Here is an 11,889-nt window from a genome sequence, read left to right on the forward strand (position 1 = left end):
GTTATGTTCAAGATCTATAGTATGTGTCAACAGCTGTTATATTTATAGTGTTTTTACAATCGCTGCTAGTATTAAATTAGATCTTACGATTCTTCATACATGTAGATTAAGAAATGTTGAAGTGTTTCATTGCTTGCTTCTATATGTTGGTACACGGTGTTGTGACAATGTTGTATGGTTACCTATAGTTTATGATAATAGAAAAACTTATCCATTCCATAGTTCACTTAGTAGTGACTGGACAGTATACTAGAAGTAGCTGTTTTAAAATGTGATTTAATTAGTCTTGTGCATTTTATTTATTTATTTTCCTTACCTAGATTGTCGCTAGTATTGTGTTGGTGTTGGTGTTTGGTTGTTTAGTGTTGTAATTTGTTGTAAAAGATATATATTTTATTACAAACAGCTGGATTTACTTATGCAGCCTAGTTTGTATACAGCATTGGTATGAATTCTATCTGTCTTTGTTTGTACAGGAGGCTCTCACTCATCAGTTGGATAAGATAAAGATAACGCAGTATATTTGATAACCTTTAGATAAGTTCCTATTGATAAACTGTGATATTGTACAAGATAAACCATGGTAATATCAACTGCTTCCTAACGTGTTGTGCTAAATATATCTGTTTCATATCACTGATGTATTATTTGTATTCGGGGAAACTATCTTGCAATGCAATTTATTCATCTAACACCTTTCAAACTTTGATATATCATAACTTCTCTTGCTCTGTGCTTAACTATTTGGTGGTAAGATTAATATTGTATGCATATTGAAAACAAGCATTGTATTATATTTACATGAGTATGTTTTCCATTTATCTATATGCACAGTCTGAAGATGAATGGTTGGTCTCATTTGCTTCAAACTATCACTTAACTAATGCTTGCTAACCTACTCTTTGCAGACTCTTGTCCCAGTTTTCTTTCAAATTGTCCAAGGATTGGGAAATTCCTAAACAGATGACTGAATCTTACAAGCCCTTGAAGGAAGGGGTAAAGGATATGTTGGTCAAACATCATTTATTCAGCTGGGATATATAGGTACTGATGGTAAAGACGTCGTCAAGAGACCTCACTAATAACCCGTAGACAATGTTTCTCAGGCAGTCAAAAGTAGCATTATCTTTGGTGGTTGATTATAATGTATTATAACTCAGATCATGTATTAAATAATTCGGATCACTTCCTCCAAGGAATAACGTGGAGAAAACATTGTAAATTAAAATTTCAGTATACAATGTTGTTTAATAGTCCAAGTTTGTAATCAAACTCTTTTCTGAATTGCCTGTGAGAAATCGTCTTTATTTTAGATATAGATTGCCAAATAAACATGTTTCTTGATACATCATCAATTGAAAATTAAACTTCATACACATGCAATCAGTAGACAATATGTGGCATGTTTATTACACGTATCTATTATATGTTCAAAATATATACCAAAGTGTTATGTTCATCATCTACAGCTTTAAATGAAAATGACCAAATCCCTTGAATCTCCTATTTGTGCAATAAAAATGTGTGGTGATATATATTTAAAACTATTGTAGATTAAAGATCATGGTTCAAATACAAATATATCATACATGCAGAGTGTTTCGTCAAAGTCATAAACTCATTTGGTCAAGACTACTTTGAAATTTGCGTAAAACTGCTGAATATCACATTAAATTTTTTCAAAGCATGATTATCATTACGCATGAACATTGACCTGCTTTCATTTGGAAAGTGTATTCATTTCCTTTGCTTTGACTATATCCCTTTCAATCAATTGAATGATTAGATTATGTTCAAAATTCAAATTAGATTTCCTTTCGTACAATTATGATACAATAATATGCCGATTGTTTTTCAATAAATTGTCATTTGAGAGACGGACAAGTAGCATGCGATATATAATAAGTCCTGATCATTCATTAAAAATAAGTCACCTAAGAACGACATATTTTACATGTCATAACTCATCGTGTGCAATGCTTATATCAATTGATACCAGTATCTACATCATTTTATGAAATCCTAGCTTTATTGACGAAGTCCCTGTTCGTTTAAGCATGCTTTCTCAAGATCTTTGTTTTTGTTACGTTTTCTTTTAGGAAACTATTTATATCTTGACCTTATTTACATTCCTTCATTAACTTTTTTTGTTATAATTATTGTTTCTTAGTGCGTTATTTCTTGTATGATTTCTCAATGTTATTTGATTAGATGGTGTTTCGGCGTTAGCTATTGGTTTTTAAATACATGCCAAAACATGGAATTTCATGTGTTTTTTTTTTACTAGAAACACGTGTTGAGTATATTAAATGAAGAGAAAGAGCGATAACGGAGTTGTCGTTCTTGAACGAAATGTTTACACGGCTAATTTGACCTATGAATTAGCATGATTAAACTGATACTATACTATAGATCCTCGACAGATTGCTTTTTATTAAAACATTTGGTGAACAAGTAAAGAAATACATATTAATAGTTTTCGATTTTACAGCTATACATTTCTCAATTTTTCCATTCACCACGTATACACTTAATTACGTTTACTTTATATTTGTTATAATATATCATGGTAAAACGTTCCCCTTGCAGTCCTTAAGTTTTACGAATTACGAAATAGTTTTCATTGGACAAGTTTAAATTTTAATATCTATTTGAAAAGTATTTATGTATGAAATAATGGGTAAAGGTTGATATAAATAGTTGAAATCATGTAGATTAATTATTATTGAGAAGAAAATCACTTTGGTTTATTCCAAAAGTACACTTTTTCCATGGAAAAGTGCTTGCATTTTACGGCTGATAAATATGTCACGTTTTATTGGATACTACTTGTATGAAAACATGGGCTCAAGTAATTAGAACAGCTTATCAAACGGATCTGAAAAGTACTGCGCTGTTATATATCTGAAAATTGAATCACAAACTCTTATAATTACTATTTGATTGTAACAAAATGTAAAGATTAATGATACTTTAAGAAGAAACGTAACTCTTGTAAAATCTATCCATTTGTTCCTATCTAGAAACTATGATGTTGCTTGGCAATGTTCCATACTAGCAACTGTCTCTGTGTCAGGTTTTTCATGTTCAACAAGCTGCCATACATAAGCCAACAATACGAGAACAATAACGGTGACAAATACCTTGGCAGACTTGACTGCTGTTGAGATGTCTGTGTCTGCCTTGTCTATCACATCATCTCTGAAGCCCAATATGTTTTACTTGCTCGTAAACAGGCGATAGACGATAACAACCCATGTAAATAGTAAAACATGTAACCAACTAATTAATTTGAGCACAACAATACAAAGTGAACGCTGATCAAGCTGATGCTATCGTAAAGAGTTTCTAAACTGTTGAGAAAGAAGCGTAATTTGGCAAGTAGGTTTTTTTAAGATTGTGTTAGACGTTTTTGGAGGTATTTTGTTACCATACAGACCTATTTTATTGTACTATTTCTTGTAGCAGGTGTCAGGTTTCCCTTCTGTAGAATTTTACGTACATTATCACTTTTATTGGCAATTGACTGTAAAAAATGATTTTTGTCATTTGATTTGATATTTTTGTGACGCTAACTTTTCGATCTGTAGACTGATGTCAGACATCTTTTTTTTCTCTATTCTTTTGTATTTTTGTGTAATTTATTTTTAGTCGGTATCTTACATTAAAGTCAATGATCTCTGTTAATAATAATACATCAAATTCATACTAAAATTGTGTTTACGAGGAAAACATAAACTGGCATATTATAAAAAGCACTCTAGGCACACCACTGGTTGTGTGAACTGTACATAGAACTATCACTAACTGATTGTTATTGTTAATGTTCTGTTAGCAACGAAGTAAATGTGGGAGTAGTTGATGGATTACATAAGTTGACGAGTTTGTAGTATGGCGAAGGTCAAAGTTCAGCAGTTGAAATGTCAATATAGTAAAGACGCAGCATGTATATATGTGTGCATGTGTACAGTATACACAAACGAATTGATAAATGACACAGATTTTATCAATAGTAGCTGACGGGATACTGCTTCTTGCTCACCAGAAGCGAACAGTCGATCCTAAATGCTAATATTTTTTTCGGAAAAGAGTTGTCTCCCTTAATTAAGTGCACACTCGTAAACGGAAAGTATTGTGTAAATCGAAATTGTCCCTTGTGGGCTAGGTTTGCTTGTGTGTGAGAGCATAACGTATGGTAACAAGAGAAAGTATAGTAATTTGAAGGAATTAATTCAAAGTTTTTTAGGATAATCAATCAATATCCCCATTCAAATGCGGAATGTGGTGATAAGAAGAATAGTTTGAGGTTAGGAGAAGCATTTTCTTGTTACAGTTTTGTTTGTTATATTCTTTCAGAATGTTTTTGCAAGTTTGTGAATGTGTAAACCACCGACTCGTTGTCAATCAAACATTGAATGTTGACAAACTTCAGTAGTAGTTGCCTGTGATATAATTTGTGACTGGTTTAAATCTTTCAAATGACCGTCTTTGAAACTATGTTCTATTAATGTAAGGATGCTTGTAGGACTTATTTCATTATTTTTTCGGGATGGGAGGGGGAAGGTTCGGTAATCATGCCTGAAATATTATTATATCATAATGGTAAGTTGTAGGGTGGTGGGTAAGATATAATTAGTATTCCTTAATGGGTTATGGAAGTTATAAGAGGCCACTTCAAAAATAGTCTAGTGTGTTAGCGGGTAATGCATTAAAATATGTGTCATGTACGGTCATTGATTCACTGTAGTTGACTTAATGTTAACAGGAAAGGGTATTAAATAGCGATATATGGGAGTACACAGAGAGGATTGATTATAATACTATCATTAAGGGAATGAGGATCTATTATATAGCATGTTTATAGGCATTGCAGAAATAAACATTATTTTATTTATGTCGGCTGCATTACTGTCAGAAAACGAGTTCTTCAAGCGGAGTGCCATTTTTTATATCAATATTCTAATGATAACGATGAAACTAGAGCTCGCAAGCAAAATAAAACAATTTCGAAAGCCAATATCAATGAACTTTGTTGAAATCCCGAGGCGACTCTAAGAGACATGTAATGGTATTTTGCAATGTCATGCTACCTGAGCTCTCAGTGATGTTTTTGTTTAGGATACTCCCATGGTTTAAGTAGTTATCAGATGCTAGCTAAGCTGTTATTCCGACAACAGAACTTACGACACAGAGGGGTGCCTTTATTACACTGTTATTTCCTAACCCACAATTACTGGCCATTACTACAACCCATGATTAGCACTAAGCCTTTTGTTGTCGCCACTTTACCGACCTATCAGGGTGAGAAAAACAAATTCGCTACAGGGGAGGGGCTGCAACCATCAGCCAGTGTACACAATATCGTACTGGTGGCTGTTATTACAGGCAGATGGGGGAACACACTAAAGATACGTACACAAGAGGAACTGAGTATCATCTTGATTATTTGGGAGTGGTGACAATGATAGACACAGGGGAACAGTTGTTGGCAGTTCTTGTCAGACACAGGTTATGACTTTGCAAAAAAATCACTAATGTTGACAAGCTTTTTTGAAAGTGAAAGCTGTCACGTTTATTTTGACCTGTCATAAAACATTTGGATGATCTTCCGTGATTATTTCGGGCTGAATTCTAAATGTATTGTGTTGACCTAATATAGCAAACGAAAGGACGACTTAGGTGATTTTTACCAGCGAACATAGTAAAAGAATGCGTTTTAATTTTAGTTTTGGTAAATAGCTTCAAAGCAAAGCTCAATTTTTTTTTGAGTTAAATTGATCGAAACTGTAGCACAATTATATGGCTACAACACCGTTGTATTAAAATATTTCATATTAGATGTTTTGTTTGATGTATGACTATAATATAAATTGTGTTAATGTAAACGAATTGTATTAAGCATATAAGTACAGGTACTATGTCTGTAATTACGCTGAAACATTTTTTGCCTGATTTGCTCGTCAATATGAAACAAATGTGATTTTAGATGTCTCAAAAATATTTGTATTTCATATAACTTTCATAAATTGTTTTGTATCGGTGATGGGGATGTTCTACCACTGCTTATCATTTCTGGACCAGATTACCCGTGGTGATTTTATCACCGTAGGTTATTATTGTGAAGAGAATGGCCAGGTAAGATGGTGACGACTGGTCCATCTACTGACATAAGGGACATACATTGGGGTGTCTTATTCTGATTGTATGTTATTATCTGTGCAATATTTCTTTGTTGTACTCTTGTTAAGATATATATATATATATAAATATGTATAAAATAAGATGAACAATTATGTTGAATAAAAATTAGATTTCAAAATAGTGTGTCACATTATTGTTGTCTCACTGCTTTGTACATATTGTATTGAAGCTTTTAGAAGATTTAAAAAGAGCAACTCTGTAGTTAGGCAGTTAAGTGGTTTTAAGTCATTTCGCATTTCATTGTATTTCATAAACTGTAAACCAACTTTCTTCCGCGGCTACCGAATATCGTTATTTCATTTTAAAGCATATTCGTCAGATTAAGTTGCGCAGATTTGAATTTGAATTGAACTATCTTCAAAATAATTGTGGATGAAGATAATCTTTTGTGTACTTAAACGAAAATACATTACACGCGAAAGATAATTGGTCTAGAGTAAAATCTGGAGGCACGGACATTATTCAATGTACGTGTATTAAACATAGAACATGAAAATGTATTGCATATATTTTAGCCTACCCATTTCAGATGTTTGACGTTTTAAATTGTTTTACGCCCATCGTCAAGAACATTAAGTGAAGAGACCTTTTTTTTTTTTTTTTTTAAAAAAATAAGCAGGCGTCCCCATGAACTGTTTCTAGGATTGATTAGAATGGACGATGACTGACGGAGAATTTTTTGTTTTTTTGATAATACGCAGTTTTCGGAATGCTACGTTCAGGCGGTTTATTCGTGTGACTTTTATTACTAAATGCCATACTAAGGACGCTTTTGAAACAAAATTGCGGTATTTAGATGGTTGTATACGTGCGGAATATTATATTTCATGACAAGAATGATAACCATAACTATCGTAACCATATGGTGATATATACTCTTGGTATGCAAAGGAAATGAATTTAGACGTTACAGATGGACATGACATGTATATATGTTACTGCCTGATCTGGAGCTGTCACCTTGCAGGTTGAAATCAACGGAACATTAACATTATTGTGTGTGCACGAATACATCTTGGGCGGGTCGATTGTTCTTTGACAATGGCAATAATTAGTACAATGGTACGTTTAAACAATATTTCAGCACTTCGAGAGAAATTCTGATGAATACTGAATGTATTTATAACTTACGACAACGCCTTCAACGGAATTAGATTGTCAATCCTATCACTTTGAATTGTTTTAATATCTCGAGTGTCCCGATATAATGAAATACGTTCCGACGGTGTCCGCCCGGCCACTGGGCGTGGTGTAAGACCTCTCGCCTTTCAATTGTTACACCATCGATTACCGTCATTAATCAAATAGCAGTTAGGGTGTAAACTGTTCAGTCGTTATATTTCCGTGGAGAGAAAATGTTAGAAGCAGCGGATGGGGTGTTTTATTTGAAATCCAATCACTTTATAATGAGAGCTTATTAACTACGCAGTTCACGTCATTGAGACATCCACACGCGCTCTTTTATAATGTATAACACGCATTTAGTGTTTGAGTGACATTTCGTGAAAGCAGTTACATTTCACCATATTCCCTTATTCGGAAATTCCAGATCAACTGATAAGGCATAATTGCTCCTACACCGTAAGCAAGGTAACCTTTTACTGATATATAGTTTCCTCAATTAAACAACTACGTCACACTTGTACTATGACACACATACTGATGCAATGCTCTGTGCTTTTACGCAACATCGGAAGTAATACGTTCATTGTGATACGGATACTGACAATATCCAACACTTGAATTACCGTCGATATCGTATGCTTTAGTAATACAGAATTCAACAAAAAATTGATCAATCAAGTGGATTCAATTAAACTCTAACCTAATGATGTTTGAGTTCGCGGGATCTATGTCGAAGTTAATCCCTGACCGGAAGCCTTTGCATATTTTCGGGTCTTTAAGCATAGTCTTATGTGTTTCTTATGGATCCCTTAACTTGGTCAATCTTTTTTTATGAAAATTGGTCTTCAATTTCCCAAATGACTTTCGCCGTTTTGTTATACAACCTTGAACTTCATAGAAAGTCTTCTTTCCCACTTTTTACTTGTTGAAGGTGTGGAAAGAACGGGACATTATCCATACGATTTTGGCAGAGTTTATTCGCGACTTTAGCGCAATGAAAAGGGAGGATTGAATAATCCTAATTGATAATGTTCTATTCGTCTTGGTGTCATGCAGAAAAATGTTTGAACCTTGGCTTCAATGGTCTTTTCCACGCGATACGTTAACTGATCAACATACAAAAATGATGCCATTTATCTTACCATTTTGTCTTTCAATTTCAGTTATATTAAAAGCGATTACGATATAATGGGCAAGTAACGAATTTTTGGAAAATGTAAAAAAAATTGTAACTGTTGATTTTTACTCGTAAATTGATATCTATACAGATAAAATATTTTCTCATGAAAGGCCTTTTTAGATAGACTAGTATTTTTTTGGAACGGGAAATACTGAACATATACCATTATGTACAGCTATGAACGAAATCTCGTAAACGTTGTTGATAAAAAGAAAATGAATAGATTTTAGTTTCAGCTTTTTACAAATTAAGAAAGGTAACACTAATATGCGTCCGTTTGCACATGAATTTTAACGAAAATGTATCATTTTGTTGCGATCCTTAATTTGGTTTGTTCGTTCCGTTTGTTTTGTAAAGCACAACGAGTGATTTATTAAAACATATATAATTTTGTTTTCAATTACATAAGGCTAGACCTAGGGATAGTTACTTTTACCAACGAATATGATAAAATCTACGTGTAGTCCGACTCTCGTGACATGTTGAATTTGCCGCACGGCTTAGACATACCCATTATTGACTATACATATGAACATGCATGCGATACCTATGTAACTTCATCATTTCTGTGGCGTTTTATCAGTACAAACATACCAATTGATTTATTTGCCGCCCACCAGCTTACAGGATATATGAGGGCTGGCTTTATAACTAATGTTCTTCCCCCACATCTATACTGGTTCTATCACTCCTTCCGAAAGTCTGATACAAACTTATTCCATCTTCTGACAGTTATCCCGTTTCTTCTAAAACCTAATCATCACTGAGTCCCACGCAATCATTCGATGATTCCATATTATCCCACATCAGAAAAGTTCGTGTACTTTCGCTCGACTCGTTATAATACACGTTATGTATCGTGTATGTCTATCAAAGTGGCATCTTAAAGCATTCCGTTATTGTTTATCTAAGTCTCATATAAATATACACCAGACGAATGTATTTGTTTCATTTGTTGTCTACAAAGAGCTGCTGACCAACACACCAAATGTATTCGATTGCAGTCAAATATTACACGCGGGTCTTCCTGCCGTTTCGTGCTTTCCTAACTAAACACATTCCATGGTTGCAATGTCTACTGTTATTAAGCTACATCATATATTTTCAAGTATGATGTTGATAAATAGGTTAATGGATGATTGAAAGTTCTTTTAGTTATGAATGACGCTCTTTTTGTTAACGAATTAAAACAATTTATTTAACCTTTGATGATTTATACTATCTTTAACCGATGCACATGATCTCTGGAGACAAGATATATCGAACCGATCTTTAATAAATTTGTACCATTGATACTTTGCGCTATTTTGTAAAGAATGTCAGAATTACTGATCTTGAGCGAGAAACATATGAAAACTATATCTCCAAAGAACATTGTATGACCTGTGACGAAAGTTGTACGCGATATCTTCTCAATATTTCAACACGATAACTGATGATTTATTATTCTGACACATTCCGTGTCCATCTTTGCAATGCTGGCTATGATTTTGGTTTGAACACTATTTAGCACAACTATTTGGTAACCGTAATATGGGTCTTAATAACCACAAATATTCATAATACGCAATCATTGGCACTCCACTAACTTTGTTAACATATTATTGAAATGTTTTGATAAATGTGTGAATTGATATATCCTTCGAATTAACCTTTAGCTCAGTGTACAACACATGATAGATAGTCGGAAATGTACCTTTTGCATGCATTACATACTTTGTATGCACTCCATAGATAAGCCCTTGTATCATCGACAATACCTCTTTCTTTGAAACAACTAAATGGTATTTATCTATATTTCATGTTATTTTTACATTTTGGTGTATTGTTTTCTCCCCGTTGGAACATTCAAAATCTTTAGGTCGTGTTTTAACTCAGTCCTTCGTGCTAGCAATTCATGATTCAGCCAATCACATTTCGATCAAATACGGTTATCCGTTATTTCTTCGTTTTGTGCTATATACACGTACGTACCAGAAGGACAGTCAAAACGTTTCTTTGCATTATATAAAGTAATGGTCCATTTCATCTACGATATACTTTTACGACAGCGGTGAAAGCTGTTTATTAGATTGACTCTGAAGCTGGTATATTAGGCAGTATTTTGATAATAAAACATAATTTGGTATCCATAGTTCTGTATGGCTCAAATGTCGGATAATATATCATAATGCATATAGTAAAGCAATACTTTCTCTTGAATAGCAAAATATTTTCATAAAAATAAAACTCATCGGACGAAACCAAATTATAAGGCCTATACTTCTAGAGCAACAACGGAAAGTCTAACGTTATTATCTTATCGAGACAAAATAGTAATCTGGAAAATATAATAAAATGAGAATAATTGGGATAAAACAATAAGATTTAGAAAAAAAAAAAGAAAAGAAATCCTACATTCACCAGAGAAACTGAGATAAAAAAAAGACATTTAGAGCATGAACGAATACTATGTTCTTCCACAACAAACACACGACTTTCAGAAAAATAGAGCAAATTTACAGCACATATGTGTAGGCGACATATTCATTTAGAGTTTAATATTTATTGTACTTAAATACTTTTCACAAGTATATGATAGAAAGAATTTCCATCACGTTGTCATATCAGTTATTAGTATACTTAATGTGGAAATATTATCAAGATTCATATCGTGCAATAATCCATGTATCTAAGTCGACAATTACATGTACACAATGATAACACCATTCCTGGTATACTGGCAGTTCCGATTCCCAGGAATTACCTGTGACTCACGTGTTACTGTGACATCATCGTACGGGTATCGGTGTAGAGTTTAATGTTCATGATAAGCATGTTCGACTGTAGACCATCCACCGTGAACAGACACATCAAATGTTGATCTGGCATAAACTGAATCATGCTATATAACGACCCACTCTACATGTGTCTATTATCATTATCAGTTCGTCCTTGATCCTAGCTTCAACGAGTTGAGCACCCGCTGAAAAATCATCATCAATATACTGTTTTATTGGTGAAGTTGCTAAGTACCAAACGAGATTGATTAGATGTAATGTTTATAAGGTAACATGTAAATATATATCAAGACACATATTCGTATTGCTGATGACTAAACTGTCCAAACAGAAGGAAAATAAACCGACAGTTGACTCATTGTAATCAAGGTAAATACTCTGGAAGTCCCTATAGATCTGTATCACACAATGACTTTAACACGCAATTCAAAAAAACTTTATTATTAATGGTTTAAATGTATCTGATGTCATCGTATCCGTGTAAAATCCATATGAATCACTTAATGACATATCACGTTGGTTGTAATTAGGTTGTCACACCGCCTTACCTGATATTGATAATCGAATTAATTATCTTAAATTGGCCAATACTTTATTAGCCAT

At 33.4% G+C, this 11,889-nt stretch overlaps 1 protein-coding gene across 1 annotated transcript in view; it reads left to right on the forward strand.

The window, feature by feature from the left end:
* Window positions 1–6,324, forward strand: part of LOC138322977 (small G protein signaling modulator 3 homolog) — a 43,074-nt gene extending 36,750 nt beyond the window's left edge. Inside the window, exon 20 of the mRNA XM_069267258.1 lies at window positions 909–6,324. Coding sequence (XP_069123359.1) covers window positions 909–1,044 — 136 coding nt within the window. The 3' untranslated portion in view covers window positions 1,045–6,324. The remainder of the gene's footprint in view (window positions 1–908) is intronic.
* Window positions 6,325–11,889: the final 5,565 nt, after the last annotated feature.

The sequence above is a fragment of the Argopecten irradians genome, chromosome 5, assembly GCF_041381155.1.
Source record: "Argopecten irradians isolate NY chromosome 5, Ai_NY, whole genome shotgun sequence".
Classification (NCBI taxonomy): Eukaryota; Metazoa; Mollusca; class Bivalvia; order Pectinida; family Pectinidae; genus Argopecten; species Argopecten irradians.